Source organism: Mytilus galloprovincialis, chromosome 12 (assembly GCF_965363235.1).
Source record: "Mytilus galloprovincialis chromosome 12, xbMytGall1.hap1.1, whole genome shotgun sequence".
NCBI lineage: Eukaryota > Metazoa > Mollusca > Bivalvia > Mytilida > Mytilidae > Mytilus > Mytilus galloprovincialis.
The window spans coordinates 8338403-8366190 of NC_134849.1; the positions used below are offsets into that span (position 1 = coordinate 8338403).

At 31.8% G+C, this 27788-nt stretch overlaps 1 protein-coding gene across 1 annotated transcript; it reads left to right on the forward strand.

The window, feature by feature from the left end:
- LOC143053975 (thioredoxin domain-containing protein 5-like) lies at positions 1 to 27788 on the forward strand. Its single transcript, XM_076226800.1, has 13 exons — positions 1 to 192; positions 6276 to 6366; positions 10087 to 10245; positions 12518 to 12724; positions 13153 to 13239; positions 13785 to 13919; positions 14186 to 14268; positions 16200 to 16326; positions 16642 to 16803; positions 17377 to 17459; positions 18171 to 18297; positions 19886 to 22905; positions 24884 to 27788. The coding sequence occupies exons 1-12, from the start codon at positions 38 to 40 to the stop codon at positions 20021 to 20023; spliced, it is 1554 nt and encodes a 517-aa protein (XP_076082915.1). The 5' UTR covers positions 1 to 37; the 3' UTR covers positions 20024 to 22905; positions 24884 to 27788.

A 27788-nucleotide genomic window follows, 5' to 3' on the forward strand; every position in this document is an offset into this window, starting at 1 on the left:
CTTCCGTTTCCGATTGTGTTCTATTTCGAAAGTAAACATGTGGAAAGTAGGAGCTGTGTTGTTACTTGTTTTTTCTGCTGTTGTGACTGCTGACAATGATGATCATGGATCTGAAGCTGTGTCACATACAGCCGATAGTTTTGCTACCCAAGTGGAGGAGACAAAACAATTTGTTATGTTCTTTGCCCCATGGTGAGTGACTTACAAAAATTGTACAGTAGTTTTGTTATCTGTCTACTGCAGTAATCCAGTATACTGACACTGCCTTTCATTTTATATATTTAGTTTACTTGTTTATTTTTTGTTTGTTATTTTTTCCCTTTATTTGTTTAAAATCATTTCACACTTGTAAGATTGAAATGCAACCAACTTGTTTGGACCACATAGATCTCTGTATATAGACAAATTATTTTATGACTGACAAATAACTAAATTTCCCTGGTTAGCCTGGGTTCATTTCCTGGAAAGCATGTCAAAAAATCAAACGACACTGTCACATAAAGGCATTTACTTTTTGATGACATATTTTTCCAGAAGAAGAAGCAGAATAATATGAGGCAGGCATTACCTGTGAAAAGGGTCAAAGTCTGTACAAATTTTAATTGAAACATATTTTAACTTTAAAATCTGTTAAAAAATGAAACGAAAATACTGTAAAGTTTCTTATTTAGGTTCTGTTGTCAGGGATTTTTAGTTGTAACGTTATTTAAGTGTCATATGGTGTCTTGCATACATGTAATCAATGTAAACAAAGAAAAGCTGTCATAAGTTAACGTTTTTTCTTATCAAAGAATTATTAAAAACAATTGGTATGAAGTTCTTTCCTTATTTTACTAGACTGGTAAATATATATTTTACTTAAAGACTCTTGACTAACAAGACTGGAAGAAGGAAGTAGATTTCTGTGCAAATGCGTGAAAATAAAAGGTCTGAAAATAAATGTTCACTTTTTTTGTCACATATTGTTACTATAAAATTAATGGAAATAGAAATGGAAATCAGCCACCAATGGGTCTTCAACACAATGAGAAAAGCAAGCACAAGGAGACAAGCTTCAGATATTTATCATGTTTATTTAAATTTTCAAATCAGATGTTCTTTGATGAGTCTTTCAACTTTTTGGTGATTTTATACATAAATTGTAACTCATAACAATATAAGAAATCAGGTTCCAGGGGCGCATCCAGCCATTTTGATTTTCCCTAAAAAAGGGGGGTTCCAACCCCAAAAACCCTCCCCCTGAATCCACCACTGGGTCCACAATACAAGTGCAACTCCAGAAACAGAATAAATTCAAAATGTTTGTCCTAGTTACAATGTAGTATTCTTTTTGATAAACAGTTATTAATATACATTTTTGTCGAGCCTGCAACTTTTGTTGCAGAAAGCTCGACATAGGGATAGTGATCCGGCGGCTACGGCGGCGGCGGCGGTGTTAGCTAACTTCTTAAAAGCTTTATATTTTAGAAGGAGGAAGACCTGGATGCTTCATAGTTCATACTTTGTATATAGATGCCTCATGTTACGAAGTTTCCGTCAGTCACATGTCCAATGTCCTTGACCTCATTTTCATGGTTCAGTGACCACTTGAAAAAAAAGTTCAGATTTTTTGTAATGTTGAATTCTCTCTTATTATAAGTAATAGGATAACTATATTTGATATGTGCGTACCTTGAAAGGTCCTCATGTCTGTCAGACAGTTTTCACTTGACCTCGACCTCATTTCATGGATCAGTGAACAAGGTTAAGTTTTGGTGGTCAAGTCCATATCTCAGATACTACAAGCAATAGGGCTAGTATATTCGGTGTATGGAAGGACTGTAAGGTGTACATGTCCAACTGGCAGGTGTCATCTGACCTTGACCTCATTTTTATGGTTCAGTGGTTATAGTTAAATTTTTGTGTTTTGGTCTGTTTTTCTCATACTATATGCAATAGGTCTACTATATTTGTTGTATGGAATGATTGTAAGGTGTACCTATCTAGCGGGCAGATGTCATGTGACCTTGACCTCATTTTCATGGTTCAGTGGTCAAAGTTAAGTTTTTGAGTTTTGGTCTTTTTATCTAATACTATATGCCATAGGTCATCTATATTTGGTGTATGGAAATATTTTATGATCTTTATGTCAGTCGCGCAAGTTTTATTTGACCGTGACCTCATTTTCACGGTTCATTGCACAGTGTTAAGTTTTTGTGTTTTGGTCTATTTTTCTTAAACTATAAGTAATAAGTCAACTATATATGTTGTATAGAAGCATTGTTAGCTGTACATGTCTGCCTGGCATGGTTCATCTGACCTTGACCTCATTTTCAAGGTTCCTTGGTCTTTGTTTAGTTATCTTGGTTAATGTTAAGTTTATGTGACAGTTGTATTAAAGCTTAGCTTTATACTTAGGACTATCAACATAATATCAATGATTAGTATAGAAGGCGAGACATTTCAGCGTGTGCACTCTTGTTTATATATATGGAGGAAATCATATGACTTTCAACATGGCAGCATTTGTCTAATTTTGTCAACAGAATAATGTGTGCAAGCTCAACTTTACGAAAAAAAATAAATTTGGAATTATAGCATATTTTAACTTAAAACATTTGTGAAAATATCTGTTTAAAAAAAATAAAATACATGTAGGGAAACATTTCCAATTTTAGTCCTTTTGTTAGGGATTTCAGTTGTGAAGTTGTCTTCAATGTCAACTTAGAGACACTTACATGTATCATTCAGGAAATAATTTTAATTTCATATCAAAGAATTTAAAAAAAATATATATTTATCGATGAAGATACCAAGTCAGCTTCTTAATTTTTATCAGATACTGAAAACTGCAGCTGATTTATCAGGTAAGGTTCCAAAGAGAACATATTTCATATGCTTTAATTTTTATGTTGATTTTGAAATGTAAGGAATTTATTTAGATTTTTCACCTGGCAGTTTTTTTCATTACAAAAACAACAAATTTGCAGGAAAGTCCAAGACCATATGATTTTACTGAGTCTCTTGATAAACAAGACCTAAAGAAAGAGAATGTTCCACAAATAAGGGAAACTCAAAGTTTGAAGAAGTAAAAGTTAACGATTCTGATTGGTAGATTGATTGTTTTGTTTGTTTTATAATTTATTGAATTTCTTACTGTAATCAGGGACTTTCCCCCCATATAATGTGAAAATTGTCAGGTCTTGAATTGGATATATGATAAAACAGATGCTTCATGATGAGCTATTGGATTTGGAAGTAGAAAGAATGAAATAAATTTGCAGCAATTGCCAATGATTATCATTAAAAAGATGATATTTTATTTTATCATGTTTATATAAAAAAAAAAAAAAAAAAAATTCTTTGTCCTTAAATCATGATTTTGAGCAATAATCAATTTTTGCGGCTGACGTGGCTTAATTTCATATGCTGATACAAATGAATACAGTTTTAAAAATTCCTGGTATTTCCATTTATACAAACAAAAGTTAAAAGTCATTTGATGGTTGTATTTAAATCATAGACTCACATTAACTTGTTCCATTTAAATGCTGTTGAGAAAATGTGATTTATTAGGAATAGTTCATGAATTTTAAATTTTTAATGACTGAATGGTATTATATTTGTACAATTGAAGGAATTGTATTTCATATTTTTCCTTTGTTTTTAATCGATTTGAATTATTTTATGGGTTTGTACTGTGGAATCTGTAACAATTAAATTATTTGTGACTATTTTCTCAGTATCTATATTGTTTAAAATAATGTAATTGCTTGGCTTTGCTATTAAGATGGTCATTAAAGTCAGTCATTTTAAATTATGGATCACCTTTAAAAGATTTTTTTATTGTTTATGTGCACAACTATAGAACCACTCAAACAAGATAAACAGTGATATACATGTATGCCTTTTAACTTTTAAAAATGAAAAATTTAAAATGGATAATAATGATATTCATCAAAGCATACGCTTATTTTCCATGATTTTAAGAAAAGTAATAAAGTTATGCATGTTAAGTCTTGTGTATTAAAATATTTTAAAAAGGAATATTTGATGTCAAGATCTATGATAATAAAACATAAGAAACGCTACCAGTAGGTATCACAGTATCAGTAAAAGTTGTTCGCCAAAAGCTTTAGGCATAACACGGAAGCTTTTTTCATAGATTTATTGACGTAAGTAGGCACAGTGAGAGTGAACTTTATCATATATATATATATATATCCTTAATGATATTAATGTTCTACCTGGAGGATATTTGTTTAACATTAAAAAAATTGTATCCATTACCAGTTATTTTGAAAACTGAAATATTATCATGCTTATGATCTAAATTTGTTTTAAAACCTCTTTTCTTAAGTTTAAAAAATTGTAAACTTCTATAATGCATTGATATATTATGTATATACATGTATTTAAAAAAAAAAATCTGTGATGCCACTTTGTGTTTAATATGCTAATATAAAAAAGAAGGTGTGGTATGATTGCCAATGAGACAACTATCCACAAAAGACTAAAATGACACAGACATTAACAACTATAGGTCACCGTACGGCCTTCAACAATGAGCAAAGCCCATACCATAAGCTTGTATATAATGCATGTAATACCTGGGAAAAAAATAATAATTTTAACTATTAAATCATGCTAACTTTTATTTTTTGTTGGACTCTTACTCTCAGTTGCTAGAGCTCTATACAAGACCCTACAATTGTTGTTTTAAATGATTTTAGGCATTTATATTATAATATCCATATATGAATAAAATTATATTTTTAATTTTTTATATCTTTTCTATTTTTAAAACTGTTATTTGTTTGTTCTTACAAGTTCTTGTGACATTAAACATAGAATTATTAAAGGATGGCCTTCAATAATATTTTTACTGATGAAATGACATATTTTTAAAGAAGATTTTGTGTAACAGATGGGTGTATCATCTTTTTTTACTTTATCTGTGTCGAAATATTGACTTTGTTAAGTTTGTAACACATCTGCCATGTCAGCATAATGTCAGCATAAGTAGTATATTGATTTGAATTCTAATGAAATATAATATACGCATGATACAATTTTATAGGGTTTTTTTCAAACAATTTGATTAATTATTTGTGCTTCCATGCATAACAAAAAGCCTGCGAAATAGAATAACACAATATTGGAGATTCAACATTATAACTGACCTTGTGAAACCCTCATGCATAGTCAAGAAAACAATCCACACTCGTAGCCAGGAGGGGTTTGAGGGGTCAGTATGAACCCCCTGAAAACAAATAAGAACTGTCAAAGTTGGTGTTCTGGTTGAACTGTAACTGTTAAAGTTGTGTATGATTTTGTCAAACTTCCATTTGGAAATTCCTGATTATGGGCATGCACCCTTTTGATGCAATTTGGTACAAATGCCCTTTGGATAAAAAAAATTACTTTGTTTATATACTGTAAAACAATTGAAAAAAACAGTAAGTAAATGAAAAGTAAAATCTCAAAAATACTGAACTCAGAGGAAAATCAATTCGGAAAGTCCATAATCACATGGCAAAATCAAATAACAAAACGCACTAAAAATGAATGTACACGAACTGTCATATTCCTGACTTGGTACAGGCATTTTCAAATGTAGAAAATGGTGGATTGAACCTGGTTTTATAGCTAGCTAAACCCCTTACTTGTATGACAGTCTCATCTGAATTATTAAACATTTTACATGCAATGGTAAATTGGGTTATCTCAAATAGCTGATTGCAATGTGAAGAAGATACCTGTATTTGTGTTACATGCTGATGTGTTTTTCAATCTGCATCACCTCCTAAACCATTCAGACAATGGGAACTTGCATACATCTTGTAATTAATATTATGCACCTACTTATTATTGTGATCTGTCTATTTACACCATGAGAGATAATCTTCCAAAGTTATTTTACAAATATCTATACTTATTGTACAGTATACTCATGATACATATGATACATGTATGCATATTGCTAGATTTTGAAGCAGGATTAATTTCCTCTGTATGAAAGCAGTGGTCCTCCAGAACTTTTTATAACAGGTCCCACTGACTGACATCAAGGGGGGCAGCACCAGTCATGCTTCATGGATTCCCTATTTATTCAAAAACTAGCTCCAACATGGAATGAATAGGTGAAAGTATATTATAACAAAGAAAGGTTATTTTTATAGGTCATGTAGGTGTAACCATTGTATTTTTTGTAAAAGACTAGAAAGAATTGCAATAAATTGGCCAAGTATATATATATGATAATAAAGAATTGGTGGTTTGTTATTTATTTACAGGTGTGGCCATTGTAAACGACTAGCTCCCACATGGAATGAACTGGCCAAAGTTTTTAATGACAAAGAGGAACAAGAAGTGGTCATTGCAAAGGTCAGTTTCTTTCTTTATCAGGTTATATGTTTATATGTTGTGTACAAGTTCCAATGTTGTACAAATTATAATTTGCACAGATATTTTGTACAAAATATCAGTGTTTTAAGAACTGCTTAACACAAATGGATGATGCAAGTACACAGTTTTTTGTTCTGTCATACAGTCTCATACTGAGCATTGATAGAAAAAACATTATAAGACCACACAAAGACTTTTTATGGATATGAATATGGTATACAGAGAAAAACAAAATTAGAATTTAAACCATTTAGGTATCCACATTTCATGTTTGAGGACAAGGAGAATAGCACTAAATCTTAGATTGAAGTATATAAATTTGAATTTAGAACATTAAACAGGTACATTTAAGAAGATAAACATGTATCACCAGGTGCAAGAAGGTATGTGTCAAAAAACTTGTAACTGGAACAAAAACCTTGTACAACCTTGTACAAATTATAATTTGTACAAACTTATATCTTATTAAACTCCATGTGGGGAACCAACGCCTGTGTGAATCATTTCGATTTTCGTTATAAACTTATATCTTGTACACAACATATATATGGTAGGCATAAAACTCCAATTGTTTTCTATGAATGAGTTACATGAAGGGGGACATGACCTTTTTTGGGACTTCAGGATCAGGTGTTTTTAAGCTCAGGATTTTGGGATTGATCCTTTCGGCATCCAGGAATTCTTTTTTTCATATTTTGGGTGACGGGATTTAAATTTCTTTAAATTCTGGACCTCAGAATTTCAGTTTTTTTAAGCCTGGGGATTTCAGGATCAGGACCCCTCTGAATCCCCTCTTACATCTACATGAAATCAGTTGGCATTCTGATTTCTGGTACATATATAGATCTGTATGTTCCTAAAATTACAAAAAACAAACATGCAATTTTGTTTACTCTTCAAAAATTTCAATAATCAATGCAGTTTTTTGCATACAATAGTTTCTTGATTTACAGTATATGTTCTTTAAGTTGTTGTCTGAATTTACTCATCAAGGAACTGATTTGTAATATGGTTTTGTATATACCCAAACTTTTTTAAGAACATGATGTTTACTTCATGTTTAATGTTTTTGCCTGTGGTAGATTAACCTTATATACTACATATTAATTTATGTTTAAACAAGAAATAGCTTTGGAGCAAAAAAAACGATATGTTACCTACGTTTGTTTACGGACATTTATAACTACATAAAACTTACACAAATTGTTAAAGTCACGAAAATGAAGGTATTTTTCACGACATACAACTCTAAAAAAATGTAAACATTGATAACCATGGTGAAGAGATCTCAGGTTAAGGACGAGAGGTTAGAAAGTCTTATTAAGTTTGACAAGAGTGAACTTAATTATATAATTATTATCAAGTGATAAAAGAAGAAAAATGCAGGTCATTCAATTGATGTGTTTCAGCTTTTGATCTTGCCATTTACCTAAGGACATTCTTTCTCACTTAATTTAGATTATGATCTTTGATTTTAAGACCTCTTATGCATTTACCATAGTCAAAATATTGGGTAATTAAAAATTAAACAGCTATAGATCACTGTATGCAATTTTTAGCTTTTCTGCACTATAAAATGGTATATTTCAACATTTATTTGAATTCTGATGAATTTAATTTGATCAGTCTACCAAATTATGTGTTAACACCTAGTAAAAATGTCCAATGTATGATAAAGTACACATATCTTTAACTTACAGAAAAAAAATTCTTGCTAGCCTAATATGCTGAAAAGATTATTTTTGTCACAAAGAAAATATTTGTTCACAGTGATGAAAAAATAAGTCAACTCAAAACATATGGAGAAAATTTAATATAAAAGAAGAAAAGAGATGTTTCAAGCACCATCTGTTAGACAACACATGTACAACACATGTGCAACATCAGTCAATCGCTATTGACATGATTGACAACATACACATTTTATTGTAGCGACTGTTCAAATTCAGGAAGGTTCATTGAATATTTCATCAAATTTGATAAAAATCAATTAAACATGTTCAAACAGATTTAACTTACTGGTATTTGTGTGGAGGTGTAGAATTATGGAAAATACATTTGTTCAAAGGAAGGCAGTCTAAAATGATATTGGAAAGAAAAAACAGATTACACCGTGATCATCAGTAATACAACAAATAAATAAATAATAATTCACAAAACACTACATATGTAACAAAAAAGTTGTGAAAAAGGGCTTTGTTCTTTCCATTTTATCAAAGCAAAAATTGGAAAATAAATTTGTTCAAAAGGAGAGAATCAAAATTCTAATTCTAATGAATGTATTTACAATATGAATAAGCATAAAAAGTCCCTTTTTGTTCCTTTTTGTTCCGTCCATATCAGTTGCATGTCCGTTTATCGTACGTTTTATCCGTCTACGTCCGTTTTGTCCGGTGGAAAACTGTGAGCATGTTCAAAACTTTGAACGGACGTCCAACAGATACATCTGTTGGAGGTCTGATAGATAAATTCACCAACAGACTTCTAACGGACGCCTAACGGATAAAATAGATGTTGAACAAATGTGAAACGAACTTCTAACGGACGTATAACAGATAAAACGTATGATGAACGGATCTAAAACAGATAAATGCCATTAAAAATTTCATGTCAGAAATGCCAATTAGAGTTTTTAAGGTTCATGAATTCTTATTATTCATAATCAATCTTAGAGTAAGGGCACGTTTTCACATTCAAGCAGCTCTTATTCAGGCCAGATACTGCCTTTTGGCGGAATTTTGAAGAACAAACCAAAACCAGTTACACAGAAATATTTTGAATATTTATACAATTTACATGTTTTATTATTGTCGCCTTTAATTTTCCCTATATCTTGTTCTTCCGTTTTATGCGATACTCGCCCGTTGGATATACATTTGACATCCGTTCTTTCCGTTACGTTTCCTGTTTCTTGTACGTTGCATATTCGTTGTGTGTCCGTTATCATTCGTTTTATTTGGTCAGTACATCAACAGACAACAGTAAGGTGTGACCGAGGCTTAAGCAACTAATATGCCAGAAAACACACATTGTTTATGCTTGACGCCGGAAGCATACATATAAAGTCACCTAGTTTAGGGTTGAAGAAGAAGATAACATCTTTCGCAGAATTTTTCGTTCAGGAAATTTCACACTGAAATAATGATTGAAATTAAATTATGCACTGATTTCTGCATTAGAATAGAGATAACTGTATTGTATTTGAAGCTTTGCAAACGTCCATCAGTAGTTTTACTGTTACAAATACATGTTTTCGTGTCTCCACTACGTTTCGCCAGAGAAACTAAATTTGCGACAGTTAAACTACTGATGGACGTCAGCAAAGCTTCAAATATAATACAGTTATCTCTGAAATGATATTTCAAAGAAAAGACAGATTACATCGTTACCATCAGTAATACAACATGAAAACAAAAGATCACAAAACACTACATGTATACAAAAATAGATACAATAGTAACAGGGTAGAAGAGGCATTGTTATTTTTCACGCCTCTACCATAGTGGAGGGGCATTATGTTTTACCATTGTCCACATGTACGCCCCAAAATTTGTTTTTCAACCGCTGAACTTTTCATTTCTGTTCTTACTTAATTTTGCCTCAACCAAATGACCAAATGTTTTGAAACTTATACACAATGCTTATAACCACAAAAACTCAGATTATTTCCAGGGTGTTTAATCATTTGTTCCATTACAGGTTGATTGTACTGTAGAGACAGCCCTCTGTGCCGACAACGATGTAACTGGTTACCCAACCATCAAGTTTTTCTCTAATGGTAAAGATGGTGCTGTCAGATACAAAGGTGGGAGGGATCTGGAAGCTTTACAGAGCTTTGTAGAGGAACAGCTAGGAAAGGTAATTTACAGAGATACAAGCAAACATCTTGGGGGTGAGGGGGTGGAAGCTTTACAGAGCTTTGTTGAGGAACAGCTTGGAAAGGTAATGTTCAGAGATACAAGCAAACATCTTGGGGGGTGAGGGGGTGGAAGCTTTACAGAGCTTTGTTGAGGAACAGCTAGGAAAGGTTAGTTACAGAGATACAAGCAAACATCTTGTGGGAGGAGGGTGTTGGAAGCTTTTCAGAGCTTTGTTCAGGAACAGCTAGGAAAGGTTAGTTACAGTGATTCTGATTTCAAATATAATAATGTTTAAATGAACTCCTACTGCATCCACATTCATCTTTCAGTCAAGCTTCAATTTGTGCAAGGTAACTAAATTATAGGTAAGAGAATACTCTGGATTCCTACATTTTCATGTGAACCAATTTTTGTGGATTGCAAACAACACTAGCCTTTTCTTGAATATGTAATTTTGTGGCTTGGCCAAAGTCCACATACAACCTGATAAAAGACTTGTTTGAACAACAAACACAAAGATTGGTATAATCCAACACATAATAATAAATCCTCAGTAATCAAACCCAAATAAAAACATGTGCATAACTCCTAAGATTCTGACTACTCTGGCATAACTCCTAAGATTCTGACTTCTCTGGCATAACTCCTGAGATTCTGACTACTCTGGCATAACTCCTGAGATTCTGACTACTCTGGCATAACTCCTGAGATTCTGACTACTCTGGCATAACTCCTGAGATTCTGACTACTCTGGCATAACTCCTGAGATTCTGACTACTCTGGCATAACTCCTAAGATTCTGACTACTCTGGCATAACTCCTAAGATTCTGACTTCTCTGGCATAACTCCTGAGATTCTGACTTCTCTGTCATAACTCCTGAGATTCTGACTACTCTGGCATAACTCCTGAGATTCTGACTACTCTGGCATAACTCCTGAGATTCTGACTACTCTGGCATAACTCCTGAGATTCTGACTACTCTGGCATAACTCCTGAGATTCTGACTACTCTGACATAACTCCTGAGATTCTGACTACTCCGAAACATGTGCATAACTCCTGAAATTCTGACTACTCTGGCATAACTCCTGAGATTCTGACTACTCTGGCATAACTCCTAAGATTCTGACTACTCTGGCATAACTCCTAAGATTCTGACTACTCTGGCATAACTCCTGAGAGTCTGACTACTCCGAAACATGTGCATAACTCCTGAGATTCTGACTACTCTGGCATAACTCCTGAGATTCTGACTACTCTGGCATAACTCCTTAGATTCTGACTACTCTGAAACATGTGCATAACTCCTTAGATTCTGACTACTCTTAAACATGTGCATAACTCCTGAGATTCTGACTAGTCTGAAACATGTGCATAACTCCTGAGATTCTGACTACTCCGAAACATGTGCATAACTCCTGAGATTCTGACTACTCTGGCATATGTGCATAACTCCTGAGATTCTGACTACTCTGGCATAACTCCTGAGTTTCTAACTACTCTGAAACATGTGCATAACTCCTTAGATTTTGACTACTCTTAAACATGTGCATAACTCCTGAGAGTCTGACTAGTCTGAAACATGTGCATAACTCCTGAGATTCTGACTACTCTGAAACATGTGCATAACTCCTGAGATTCTGACTACTCTGAAACATGTGCATAACTCCTGAGATTCTGACTACTCTGGCATATGTACATAACTCCTGAGATTCTGACTACTCTGGCATAACTCTTGAGATTCTGACTACTATGGCATAACTCTTGAGGTTCTGACTAACTCTGGCATAACTCCTGAGATTCTGACTACTCTGGCATAACTCCTGAGATTCTGACTACTCTGACATAACTCCTGAGATTCTGACTACTCTGGCATAACTCTTGAGATTCTGACTACTCTGGCACAACTCTTGAGATTCTGACTAACTCTGGCATAACTCCTGAGATTCTGACTACTCTGGCATAACTCCTGAGATTCTGACTACTCTGGCATAACTCCTGAGATTCTGACTACTCTGGCATAACTCCTGAGATTCTAACTACTCTTGATTCATTTATTTGTGTAGGTACCAGTTTTCTTTGATAGAGGAAAAGTTATTCGTAGATATTTAATTTTATGGTTTTGGCAAAGTCTACATACATTCCTTCAGAAAATTTGTTATTCATTGATTATTAAAATTTGTGGTCCTTTTGTACCTACAAAATCCATGAAAATTGATAATCAAAATATATTCATGAATCCACAGTAACTGTTACAGTTTTATTGTAGGGAGAGGAGGAAAAGGAAGAAGAAGAGGAACTGGCTGGACCCCTGTATGAGCTTAATGATAAAAACTTTGCTGGCTTCACAGAAACAGGGAACCATTTCATTAAGTTTTATGCCCCCTGGTGTGGACATTGTAAACGTCTGGCTCCAATTTGGGAAGATTTAGCCAAGGAATTTGATGAGGATGATAGTCCAGCTACTATTTCTAAGGTTTGTAAATTCTATACTATAGCTAATATTGTGACAATCATTTTTTACACTGTAGACCACACGGTATGAAAATTAATTTTCTCTTATTCTTACATGATTTACTCTTTTCCTGATCTGTAGGTTATTTTATTTAATCAACATGTGGTTCGTTTAGATCTCATTTCTACATCGGCCAAAATTTGATTATGACGTCAAATTTTCTTGCTTTCCTCTGAATATTTGATTCTTTGCATAGTTATACTTATAAAACCTGGTAAATTCTCACTAAATTATATCAAAGTATTTTAGAAATTGTATTGTTTAATATTGTTGAAAATATCTGAACATTTTTACAGTTTATCCACATTCCCAAAATGTGTCATCGCCTCCTTTCATATATTATTTAAACATTAGGCTGGTGATGATGTTTTATAGTTTGTGTTTTCCAGGTTGATTGTACAGTTAGCCAACAGTTGTGTAGTTCCCATGAAGTCAGAGGCTATCCTACTCTGTTATTCTTCAAAGATGGACAAAAGGTTTGTATAGTGTTTAAACTGTCCATGTCACATGATTTTATAATTACATGGAAAAAAATACATGTCAGTTTTAGAAATAATAAGAAATGTATTTAAGCATCTAAGATAATTTTAATGCCACATTTATGGGCTTTATTATTTTCAGTCTGTGTGTCTGTTCCTCCATTCTAACATCCATTTGTTTGTTCGTCTGTTAGTCTGTCTGTCTGTCCAGCTTCAGGTTAAAGTTTTTGGCGAAGGTAGTTTTTGAAGTTGAAATCCTGTCAAATTGAAATAGTACACATTTTCCCTATGATATGATCTTTCTAATTTGAATGCCAATTTAGAGTTGCTTGTTTGTGAAACAAAGAATAACACTTAAATAACACTTGTTTCTATCATGCAAAATATACAAATGCAATCTGATAAGTCAAATAATTAGTATTAAATGAAATGGCAAAAAAATTGGTCCTTATTTATACTGAAATGATCATGACTTTACTCAACATATTTTTGACCTCAACTCCTTATAGTTAAATTTCATCGACAGACCAAATACTTTATAGGTAGAAAAGTATGCAGGTCAAAGAGATCTTAGTTCCTTTAAAGAGTTCATCAAGAGAATGGTCGATCAGGAAGATGAAAATGCTGAGAGAGAAGAAGAAAAAGTGCCAGAAAAAGTTCCTACTCAAGAGAGTGAAGTAAGTGTTTTTTTACCCAGCTTACAAACTACAAAAATTATCACAACACCTCTAGAGGATCTTGAGAAATATTTGATACTGTAATCCAAATATTTTTTTTTGGAATTTTTTAATTAATAGTTTATTTTACAGTCTGCTAAAAAGAATTAATAAAAAGTAATCACAAAAAATAAGTTGGTGGTAACTTGCATTAAAATCAACTTTACTCTTGACCTCAATTGAGTGTCAGTGATTAGAAATTGATGAATGTTTGACCTGTGTTTTAGAATGGTGTTGTTGAGTTAACTGCAGGCAGTTTTAAAGCGGCCATTGATTATGGAGTTACTTTTGTCAAGTTCTTTGCTCCATGGTATGTAGTAATATCTTTATATCTATTTATAGGTTGCATGAAATCCAAATAAAACCCTATGGTACTGACTTGATACTCTCAGATATTATTGCCTGCATTTATTATAATGATATTTTTTCCATTTTAGACTTAAATGCGCTTTTAATTTTTGCAATATTGAGAAAAATCCTGATTAATTGATATTGAAATTTCAAACTGCGAATTTAAGTTATAGCGATTATAACCCTGTCGCATTGTTCGCAATAATATAAACAAGGCAATTATTTCTGAATCTACAGTATCTAAATCTTTCAAGGTTTATCACACTTTTGAGATACACAAAATATAGTGTATTGGTCATAACATTCTAAACATCTTATCCATGAATACTTCTATGTGACTTGTGCAAGGTGCAGGAATCTAATATCTGTTCTAAAAATATCAATGATGTTATTATTTAAGTTATCTTTAAATTGGAGTAATCTTTCTTTGTTCATAATGGTAGTTGAATCATCTACATCAATGAAATATTTAATTTTACTTCCCACTGATAAATTAAAGCAAGCTATTTTTACCCATTAGTGCCTACAAGCACTTTAATTTTAACAATGATTTGAAAATAATGTGTAACCATATTTAGGTATGTGCACTAAAGAGATCAAGATGGTTTACATACTTTTGATTTTTTAAAACCCTGTATGCTAACATTGCCCATGTGAAATTTTAAAATTGTTTGTATATACATTGAATGACAAATATATGTGAGGTATAAAATAAATTGACGTCAGACACGCCAATCAATGAATATGTTTGTAGATAGATGTTTTTGTGTTCTGTTAAATTGTTCCTTTTAAAATTGTTTCACGATGATGACTGCTGTACCCATATTTTGACTATTTTATTTATTATGTCTGTTTAGTTCACGCATCATTGTAAATATAACAGAGTTTGATGAGACTGTCATCAAAGTGAGAGGTTTAGAGCTATAAAACCAGGTTTAATCCACCATTTTCTACATTTGAAAATGCCTGTACCAAGTCAGGAATATGACAGTTCTTGTCCATTCGTTTTTGATGTGTTTTGTCATTTTATTTTGCCATGTGATTATGGACTTTCCCATTAGATTTTCCTCCGAGTTCAGTATTTTTGTGATTTTACTTTTTTTTAAAGAGCAAAATAAAACACTATTCTTTCTGTGATCCTAAAGGAATCTAAGTTAAATGACATTGTTGTGTGGTTTTCTTTAAAGACGATTCTGTTCTAATTTAAAGACCATTTATATTTGACATAAAAATGTGAAGAGGATAAAACGTGATATTTAATTCTTATCATGTGCTTTGTATAAGGTAACCTTTGGTAATTTACAACAATCCCCTCTTTTTTATGATTTTTAAGTAGGAAAAATGAGAATTTTTGGGAAGAATTGAACTACAAAGAAATTAAAGCTTTTCTCAATGTTTAACTTCTAGCTCTTTCCCTTATGATTTTCTTGTTCATTGACCTTTTTATGCATCGTTGTACAATTTTTACTTTGACACATGCATACATAGATATTAGAAGATGTGGTATGAGTGCCTATGAGAAAACTCTCCATCCAAGTCACAATTTATAAAAGTAAGCTATTATAGGTCAAAGTACCATAGGCGGATCCATGGCCCCCCCCCCTTTCGTGGGAAGAATTTTATTGATTATATGGGGAATCATTGAAGCATGACTGGAGCAGGTCAGTCAGCGGGGCCCCCCTTAGGAAAAGTTCTGGATCCGCCACTGTGTGCTGTCTTCAACACAGAGCTTTGGCTCACACTGAACAGCAAGGTATAAAGGGCCCCCAAAATTACAAGTGTAAAACCATTTAAACGAGAGAACAATGGTCTAATCAATATAAAAAATGTGAATCATAATAGTGTTTACATGCTTATATTGTCTTTAATAACATTTTTATTATTTTGAAGGTGTGGACATTGTAAAAGACTAGCTCCTACTTGGGAAGATTTGTCCAAGAAGTATGCTGATATTGACAGTGTACGGATAGCCAAGGTTGACTGTACACTTCATAAAGAATTATGTCAGGAAAGAAAGGTATTGGTGATATTTTTACGTGTATTTATTATTGAGATTTTGTCGATTTAGACTATAATGTCATATTAATTTTTGCGTTATTAAAAGAAAAATCCTGTTTAACTCATATACTAAATTTCAAAATGGGAGTTCAAAATTTGGCAAATTCAACCCTTTGTATTTTTCACAATAATAAAAACATTACAATAATTTCATAGTTTACGGTATGTCTTTCTATAGTATTGTACTTTTTTAACATTTTGTAATACTTTCTAAAACTTTTTAGTATAATAAGATTCTTTATTTTGAAATTATGAATATTCCTATAATTTGTAGGTCAGAGGTTATCCTACATTGATAGTGTATAAGAATGGAGAGATGAAAGAAGAATACAGTGGAGGAAGAGATTTGCCCAGTTTGGAAACATTCTTAGATAAATTTGTCTTTACTGGTGACATGAAAGAAGAACTACCATCAGAAATTGTAGAAGAATTCAATGTATGTTGGTTATTATTTTTGATTATTTATGATTCTGTAATAAACTGAACAATTTACAATTTCTTTATGCAGTTTTAGATATGGTGGACAATCAATTGTGATCTATTTCACTTTTTTTCTTGGAATCCCTATTAGGGAGAATTAAGAAAATTAGCTAGGTTCTATGACAGCCTTCAGATTTCTTTTATGTGAAAAATGATAAAATAACTGTCATTTTTAGTAGAATAACTGTCATTTTCAGTAAAAGGCCAACATTCACAAAAAACTGTAAAAATATTAAAAAAAAGAAGTTATATGATTGCCGATGAGACAACTCTCTGCCAGAGACTGCTTATTTTCAGGAAATCATTTTTTCTGTTATTTCTTGAAGCAGCTTATCCATTTCTAAATCTCTTTTGACCAGGTTACAAATAAGAAAAATAAAATTATCTCCCTTTATCTTAGATTTTAAGGGAGGTAATTTATTATCTATTTTTACATAACCGTTATAATAAGGATACACAGATTTGAATTAACCATAGCAATTTTCAGGCTTTTTAAATGGTGTGATTAGAAGCCCTTTTATATTTTCAGTCGCCTGTCTTGGACTTGGATACAGCAAGCTTTCAACCCACCATAAGTGAGGGAGTTACATTTGTTAAATTCTTTGCACCATGGTAAGTTGAGTATACTGCAAGTATATCACTGAGAGGGGGTAGGAGGGGTCCTGCTCCCGAAATCCCGGGCTAAAAAACACCTGATCCTGAAATCCCTGGGTCAAAAACACGAAATCCTGAGGTCCCTAAATTGGAAAAATAGAATTACCGGATCCCGAAAGGGTCTATCCTGAAATCCAGAGCTTAAAAACACCTGATCCCGAAGTCCTGATAAAGGTCTTTTCCCCCCTCATCACTGCAAACACCAGCACACCAAACACACTTTGAAATGTTTACATCCTATAAGTTACAGCCAATGAAACATCGCCATCATGGAAAAAAAAAGCTTACAGGGCAAGTATCCATGATCAAAAGTTTGAGTATGATAATTGTCTACCTGAAATTGATTTCTTGATTTTGACAAAAAAACAACATTAAAATGTATTTGAAGGCCCCCTTGAAGTTTTTTTAGGACTATGGCAGCCATCTTACACGCAAAACCCCCATGGGCATTTTGAAAAGTTGGTAGGTATATAAATTATGTTTATGAATCGTTAGACATCTAATTAGTAACCAAAGTTGTACCTAGTGGAAGTAATGTTTTAACTAACCGAACCATACTCCTTCTCACGTCTCATCTTGTCTTAAAGCTGTATTTTAATCCCAAAATATGTAAGACAAAATATGTATATATGTGTTGAAAAAAAACTAATCTTTTGAACTTTGTTGTAGGTGTGGACATTGTAAAAGCCTTGCTCCAACTTGGGAGGACTTATCTAAGAGATTTGAGGGTGAAAAGACTGTGAAAATAGCTAAAGTAGATTGTACTGTGTATAAAGATATTTGTCAAGCAAATCAGGTACCGGTAAACTTCTTATCATGCTTTATAATACATATTCAGGGTCTTTTCAATGGAATAATAGAATAACTAATCATTATCTCTGAAGAATTACAAGTTTGTTGAAAAAAGATATAAAAATCTACTTGTTGTACTGTAAATTCAGAAATTATTGCGATGTTTTTATTATTGTGAAAAATGCGACAGGGATATAATCGCAATAATTAAAACTCTCATTTTGATTTTTATTTATATGAATTAAACAGGATTTTCTCAATATCGCAAAAATTAAAATCGCATTTTAGTCTGCAATGACAAAATGGCAATAATAAATACATGGAATAATTCCTGAATTTACAGTATATGTTATATTCATATATTTTGCACTAATACTTTAGATATTTTTATGGTACTTTGAAAAGATGTCAAGACTGTATGAATTACTCATTTTTTTTAATCCCCTAGCCTAGGTGTGCAGAGATATAGTCCTTGGACTTGGAAAATTCATTTAAATAATCATTTTTCCACATCTTTTTTTTGTCATGCTTGAAGATTTTGATCATGATATTTGTTATATAGTTTACACCATAACAAGTTACAGATCAAGTTATAATTTTAATAGAGTATTACACAAGTTACATGTATATTAAAAATTTTGTCTTCATAATAGAAAAGTTATTGTTGTATGAAGTTAAAATGTCAAGCGGGACTTAATTCCAAATAGCGATGATGTGTATTGCCATTCAATTCTCTCAGAATGCTTGTTTACATATGTGTTTGTTAACCAAAGCCCTATTGATCAATAAGAAGAAATAATCAGTCCATGTGCTTCTATCTAGATATATGTTTGCTGTCTCAATCTAATCCCTATCTTTAATACTTTCATTACTTTTAAAGTGTTGAATGAAAGGACAAGGTTCACTAATGGCACAAAATGGCCTTAAATATCAGCTTTATCATAAAACACTGAAAAGTTCTCAGTTTGGTTCGTAAATGGGTCTATTTCAAAAGTCCAAATGCTAAATATATCAATTCTTTTCATTAGGGTACAAAAATAATCTCCAAAGTAGGCCCATTTTGGACATTTTGTCAAAATATGATGATTTTGTGCCTTTTTCAGACCTTAAATCTTTGGAAACACATTGGCCGCCACCTATGATCCAAAATGTGTTGTAACCAAAAGATTCCACTTTTGATATAGATTTTATCAATATAAAAACTTTTTGGATTGTAGATGGCGGCCAAGGTTGATTACGCCAAAAACAATTAAAATGATGGGGAAAAAGTACCAAAATTGACCTTTTAATACAAATTATGTTTATTTAAGGGGTCATAGCTCCATAAATTGTAAAAGAAAGTGTCAGAAAAAATATTTTTGTCTTACTAGTATTATCACCAGTATTTCTATGTTAAATATGTAATTTTTTGGCCCGATTTAAAAAACATAAAAAATTCAGGGCCAATTTTAACCCTTCCGTGAACCTTCTCCTTTGCCTTGATGTCAACTCTTTTACATCTGCCTAAATATACTCTATCATAAAACATTTACATATACTTTGTACACTTCTTATTGGGTAATTTGTAATGTAATATTATTTTTTATTTGCAGGTCAGAGGTTATCCTACATTGCTTATGTTTAAGGACGGAGAGAAGAAGGAAGAATATGGAGGAGGGAGAGACTTGGACAGTTTGAGTTCTTTTGTTGAGAAACATAATTCTGACAGCGACAGAAAAGAAGAGTTGTAATCAGAATGTATCAAAATTAAGGGGGTTTTATTGGTCAATTTTGGTAACAGCTGGCATTAGGGAGTTTTGTTAACATCAGAAATTTGCGAAATGTTTGAAATAAAGGGTTTTATTGGTCAATATTGGTAACAACTTGCATTAGGGAGTTGCCCTGTAAACATATAACTGGTCTTTTCAGAATCAAGAGGACAATAGGTATCTCATTGTTTGTACACCAAAATCAAATGAAGTTATGTTATTGGTTGAATTATCATTGTTAAGTACGTTTTAAATCAATCATAACATTTTGGTGTAAGCTTTTGAAAATTTTTCCCACAATGCGTTAGATTCTGAAACGCCAAATTATAAGGGTAGGGTGAATAGGGCAGACATTTTTCTTTTTAGTTTTCCGAACTATCATTTCTAGTGTGATTAACTGGCTTCTTGGTTCTTTTTGTGGTTTTTAATGTGACATTCTGGAGGGGGGGTCGGAGGGGTCCTGATCCCGAAATCCTGGGCTTAAAAACATGAAATCCTGATGTCCCGAATTTAAATAAAATCAAATTCCTACAACCTGAAATTTGAAAAAAGAAATCCCGGATTTTGTAAGGGTCAATCCCGAAATTCCAAGCTTAAAAACACCTGATCCTGACGTCCCGAAACCCCCCCCCCCCCCCTCATTCTAGACACAATTTTAGGGGTTGTATATTTGATGGTATTAGTGATGTATGAAATCCAGGGATATTTGAATCAGTGGTATTTTATCAGCATGTGATAAAAGATTTTTCAGTAATGGTGGCATTACTCTTTTTTGGTGGCATAACTCATATTATTTTTATTTTATAATTTTATTGCTAATTATTGATCATGACATGTGATATTGGTGATGTCATAAATATGTACTGTATACTCAGAAATTCATGTTGCCTATTGTTCAAAGTTATTGAAATATGTGCCATTTCTTTTCATTTTTCTTCCATTGTATACATAATTAATTTTATATTGGCTGACAATGGCTTCATTGTATATACTTGAGGGGGTCAGAGGGGTCCTGATCCCGAAATCCTGGACTTAAAAACATGAAATCCTGAGGTCCTGAATTTAAAGAAATTTAAATCCTGACATCCGGAAATTTGAAAAAAAAATTCCCAGATCCCGAAAGGATCAATCCCGAAGTCCTGAGCTTAAAAACACCTGATCCTGACGTCCCAGAAAAGGTCATGCCCCCCACTCATACTTAGTTGTTACACAATTTTCATTTTGAATGTTATACATGAAAGCAAAAGCAGCAGTAAACAGGTGAACAAATAGAACAGATGAAAAGATAAGGCCAATATTGAGATTAGTGCTGCTCCATAATTAACATTATCATTTTATGTAAACAAATTTAATACTGTAAATTCAGAAATTATTGCGATTTTTCAATAATGGACAAATATGCGAGTTTAGTTATTGTAATTTCTAAAAAAATTCTGCATACAGGTCTATGTTTCAGTTATCCGAATGCTAGTTCTTATTATTGTGATATCCATCCAGTCGCATTATTTACATTAATAAAAACCTTCCAATAATTTCGGAATTTACAGTTATCATTGATTTCTAAAAAAATTACCATATCTTGTACTAAGTAGTTGTGTAGTTTGTTAGATATGTATATACAGGGATATGTGTGTTCTAATTGTGTGGATTTTTTTTTTTGTCTGAATTAAGTGTTTTGATTTGATACATGTGATTAATATATATGAATGAAATTGTCATTACTATCAATTCTAATATGACGTGCTTCTTTCACTTTGTGAACAAACCCTTGCTCTAAATCCATTAAAATTTGTTTGCACGCGTATATTGACTTCTTCAGAATAATGAGTTTTATCAAATTATCATGCACTTAATATATTTCCTTAACTTTAAAACACTTTCAAACTCTTAAATGGTGCACATGATGTTACTAATTCATTTATTATGACTGTTATGTGCTGCATTCCGAAATTGACATACTTGACCTAGATACGACAACCGTTCATGCTGGCTGTTCAAACTCCTCCATCTGAAAAATCACAGTGCCAGCCGTTTGCTTCTATACAAACAAAAAAGGGAGGTTCATGGAAGAACCTACACAAACTCTTTTACACTTATACTTATAGGACATAGAAATTACCTTAATTGTCCTATTTAGAATCGAAATAGTTGATGCAAGCTATCGCTCCGGCAAAAATAATCACGAATATAATGCCTACCCATGTTTAAACTACAATAAAGTATAGCTTGTATCAATTAATTCTTAACTAATATCATGTATTATCCAAAATTTCCAACCATTGGTGATGGCAATTTTTTTTATTTTATCAAAAGTTATTGAACAAATTGTTAAATGTCAATTTTGCTTAAGTCCAACAGCTTAATGCAGGTACCTAGTTATTTGTAGTTTTGTTAAGTTATTTCCATTTCAACATCTGTCTTTTTAGATAAAATTTGAAAATTAGAGAACACATAAATATTGTGCTGTTATTCACTCAATAAGACCTAAACATGTGATTTTTACAGTGTTATTTTATAGTCTTCTTGCAATAAAAATATCATAATTAGATTATCTAATTTATAGAACATATTAATTGTTGTAAATTTGATAACATGTTAATGTATTTTTTTATTTGCATGTTATTTTCTGTAAAACATAACTTGACATTGAAATTAACATGATAACCTGTGTTTCTTAAAAATGTGATGTGTGTGTATTTAAGGGGAGTAGACCTTGGTTCAGGGAGATAACACTTTGATTCAGAGTTGCATCTGTTAAAAGTCATGTTTCATCAATATAATTTAAGCATTTACCTAAAACAGATTGGAAATAATCTATGTAAATAAGAAGCTTAGAATTTGTTGATGCAAATGGTTATTTTAAGGTCAGTGTTCTCCCCAGGATTTTTCTAAGGCGCAAAGTTCAAGGGCGCGTAACTCTTTTTTATAGTGAACTTTTGTGATCTGAATCAATCAGTCATAAATCATGACATGCAATATGGGTTATAATGCTTTGTGTTGTGTGTTGAATAATGCAAAGTATTAATGAATTACAAGAATATATATGAAATAAATTGATTTAAACACAAAAGTTATTTATATTCAGTCCATTAAAGATGTCAAAATAAAAATATTCATCTCTGTACTCTCTACTCCTTCTAGGGATATTGTTTCAAGATAATGTTTATATTTTGTTGGACAGTTTGTTCCTCAACTTTGTCTTTATCCTCTTTAGGTGTTGAAAAACCCCTCTCACAATAACTTTTGCTTATACCCCCTTTAACATTTCTAAGCCATGAAAACTCAGTCAGCCACTTGTCACTGAAACCAGAACATGGTGCTTGCTTTTATTACTCAATAAAAATTTAGCTTGGTTGGGATTAGGGGAAGCAATAATATCTGCGTATACTGACAGATAAGTGTAGACGGATCGGAGGTGTATATATTTCCCTTTTCATTAGAAGTCTGAAAAAATACTTCTACTTTCATCATCTGCCTTTTGCTTAGAATTCACCTCTTTGTTATTTGCAGAGAGCATGTTCATTCAGAATTAATAAAATCGAATATGGTTAAGATATTTGGTATACAACTTTTTAAAACAAAAATATTGTAATGAACAGCTGATTATTTTCCGTAGTCATGGTAGTTTGACATTTATTTATGCTTCCGTGTGCATTATTGTTAAAACCTATCTTTGGCAGGTAGATATAAACGAAACTTCGTTAAAGTTAAGACCATTCAAAGTATTTACTGGTAACATTATTCAGAATCTGCGGCGATTCCGTACCCGTGTTGAATGTCACATATTTCCCTCACGGATTCACGATCGATGTTCAAAGATCATTTTATTTTTAAAAATATGACAGTTTGAGACGAATTTACCTTGCAAGCAACATTTTTCACTTTCAATTCAAATAAATCACTCCTTGTTATCATTAATCGAAGTTTATTTTAATTTTTAACTACAAATACGCTCATTCATAATTTTCATCGTAAATATCTTTAGCAATGTGTATTCAAATTTATCACGTGTATTGAACACGTTCATTTTTTTTTTTTTTTTTTATTTGTTTTTCAGTAGTCAGGCTTTTACAATCCCTTTACATCACCACCTGACTATGGTGTTAAGGGGTTTAATATATACAACAAAAAATTGACTACATTTTTTTTCTTCTACTGTGAATATATATTATTTGAATATTAACATTATAATAAAAAGGGGAAAAGAAAACACACACACATACACACACACATTCTCGCAATTGCATTAACAAAACATATATATCAACTTGTGTATTGCAAAGAAAAATGTTATCCTTGTAAAGAACTGCTCTTTATAAATTAAGTTTCATTTTTTTTTTATTTTATATGATTTGAATCAAAAGTAATTATTACACGTTCATTGGTCGTGTTTAAATAGATTCTACTTCTCGACCAATGAAAAAATTCATTATTTAAACGGTCAAGTAATCACACACACAATGTGTAAATACAATGTATTTGCGATCTATTTCTTCAATTTCTGCACTAAAGTTTTTAAATTTTTAAATTTTCTTTTAAAAATATCTATCTTCTTGATGATCATTTACGCTATTACATGATAACAGAGTCCGATAAGGCTGAGATTAGCGTGGCTCAGGTAAAACTTATTATCAGATATTGCGTAACACTGACTGACCTCTCAGCGATGATCAGCAACTTGACAATTTTAACCAACATTTATTATGAAAATGTGAAAATATACACGCTGCGGGATCAAGTATCAAGGGACAGCGGCAAATTAAGACGCTGCGGGATTTACGAAAATATTATGAAGGCGCTGCGGCACCGCAGCGTCATATCAGCCTGGGGAGAACACTGAAGGTTGTTTACCTTAACCTAGGTCTATATCCTTAAGGGGTGTCATGAACATGAAAGAAATAAACTGAAAGTGATTTGATGAATGAAAAGTAAAAGGATAGAATTGTGCAATTCTACATGTTTCCATGACAATGTAAATAGCCAATTGGGATTTGCTCATTTTTGAAGGCAGTATGGTGACCTGTAGTTTTTAATTCCTGTGTCATTTAGCCTCTTGTGTAGAATTGTTTCATTGCCATTCATACCACACCTTATTTTTGTCATAACAACTTTTCAATACAAGAATGTGAGAAATAAAAAAAAAAGAAAAAGAAGTATGTTTGAAACTCATTTACTACCCTGTGTGTATGTTATTCATAGATTTACTAACTTTTCCGCATTATTAAGCTTTGTTTTTTAATACCAACTTTTGGTTTTGGAAAGTATGTATTTTGTGTCTCAAAATGAAATGCTCCAATCTTACTCATGTATTTTCTTGCAATTGGTCAAAATGTTCCACTTTAATATGCACTAAAAACTACTTAAATATTTAATCATTTATGAAATCAAAATTACTCCTAAAAGTGCTGAATTCTTTTCACTTTACAGGTAAAACTATTTATCAACAAAAGTCTTTATTAACAGAGAGGCGAAAGATAGGTTATTAAAATGATCACTTGCTAGAAAGAAAAAAAAATTTGGAGGATTTTGGTTTCAAGACTTTTTATAGAAAGAAATCCATTTATTGTTGAGCCTTCGACCTTAGTCAAAAAAGCGAGACTAAGCGATCCTACATTCCGTCGTCGTCATCGTTGTCGGCGGCATCCACAAATATTCACTCTGTGGTTAAAGTTTTTGAAATTTTAATAACTTTCTTAAACTATACTGAATTTCTACCAAACTTGGACAGAAGCTTGTTTATGATCATAAGAAAGTATCCAGAAGTAAATTTTGTAAAAATAAAATTCTATTTTTTCCGTATTTTACTTATAAATGGACTTAGTTTTTCTGCAAGGAAACATTACATTCATTCTGTGGTTAAAGTTTTAAAAATTTTAATAACTTTCATAAACTATCCTTGATTTGTACCAAACTTGGACAGAAGCTTGTTTATGATCATAAGATAGTATCAAGAAGAAAATTTTGTAAAAATAAATTTCCACTTTTCCATATTTTACTTATAAATGGACTTAGTTTTTTTGCCAGAAACAAAACATTCACTCTGTGGTTTAAGTTTTTAAAATTTTTATAATGTTCTTAAACTATCCTGGATTTCTACCAAACTTAGACAAAAGCTTGTTTCTGATCATAAGATATTATTCAGAAGTAAATTTTGTAAAAAAAAAATTCACTTTTTCCGTATTTTACTTTTAAATGGACTTAGTTTTTCTTCCAGTTAACATTACATGCAGTCTGCAGTTAAAGTTTATAAAACATTTATTAGATTCATAAACTATCCTGGATTTTTTACCAAACTTGGAAGCTTCTTTCAATCAAAAGACAGTATTGAGAGGGAAATTTTTATTGATGTTTTTCCTCATTTTTGTTGAGTCTGCGATTAACAGCAAAAGTAGGCGAGACACTGGGTTCCGTGGAACCCTTACGAATTTTTAACAAACTGTTCTACTTATGTGTTTAATTGTTTAACAGCTTTTCTTATTTTACATTCTAACTTCTACATTTATAGTTCTGCTTACATAATTTTTTAAATTATTGGTTGATAAGTTAAGAAAATATTAAGAAACTAAAGGAACTACATCAGAAAATGTTGATCATGTGTGAACTCTGCTATTATTTTTTTGGACCCTTTTGGTCATATAGATCAATTGTTCCAGTAATTTTTACATTCTGTGCTTAATTTCTGTAACTTTGAGCTTTCTTTCTGGAATGCAATAAATTACTGGTGCAGTTATTTTCATACTATAATTTTTAACATTTACACCAGAATTTACATTATTCTATTTATGTCAGAAAATTGTGAACGTCTTTTGACATAAACTGAAAAAACTACTTGCAGGAAAAGTATACAGTTCAAAAACTTTAAAGTAAAATGTTGTGAATCGGGCCAAAAAAAGCAATATATTGCAAGAATATTAACATTTTCATTAAATGGTCATTTCTAATTTTTGATGTTTTTTATTCAGTTTCTTAGGTTTGAAGGTTTTTTTTTAATTAAAAGATTGTAACTAATAAAATAATAATAAAGATGTCTAATTTATAGTTGTTTTATGTCATATTAATATTTTTTGTCATTGGGGGAATTTGTTGTTGATGATAGATCATGCATAGTTTCTGTTCAATTTATTTTCTTATTTTGTAGAATGGGTTTGATTTAGAGGTTGAAATGTTTTATAGACACCTGTTTATTTAGGAAGACTGAGTGCTAATCGTGAGGCTTCTTTTGGTTGTTTGGTTACTGAGTCATCAACTCATACCCCATATTCACTTTATACATACGTATACCATACCCTTTAGCTATTTTGAACCAGCTTCGTCTTCAATCATGTTAAAAATTAATACAATTGAATGACAGATTCAGTTTATATTTTATCAATGTCTATTTGAAAATAAAATTGAATTCCCTAGATTACCTAAGTTGCATTGAGCAATTTGCAATAAATTAAATAATAGAATGAACAGAAGGCACACAGGTGACAATAGTGCTAAGAATACTAATTTACCAGTGTACAACAAATCTATCTTAATAATTTGAAACTGGCCAGTTGCCAGAGAATTTAGAAAAAATAAAACATGTTTTGTCATATATTTTATTTTAGCCATCAGCTTTGTATTGTAAGAACAGTAAGTTAGTGGACATGACAATCTGAACTATATAAAGCAATGTATGTAGTGATATGATATAAATTACTAATTTTCTTATTTTATTTTATTTCATATATATATATATTCAATAAACATTAGATTTGTA

Bases quoted from the DNA above. Each gene is read 5' to 3' on its own strand.
- LOC143053975 (XM_076226800.1), top strand. From the start codon at position 38: ATGTGGAAAGTAGGAGCTGTGTTGTTACTTGTTTTTTCTGCTGTTGTG. The intron at 6,367-10,086 runs GTCAGTTTCTTT...GTTCCATTACAG, and splicing joins AAGAAGTGGTCATTGCAAAG to GTTGATTGTACTGTAGAGAC. The intron at 16,804-17,376 runs GTATGTTGGTTA...TTATATTTTCAG, and splicing joins AAATTGTAGAAGAATTCAAT to TCGCCTGTCTTGGACTTGGA.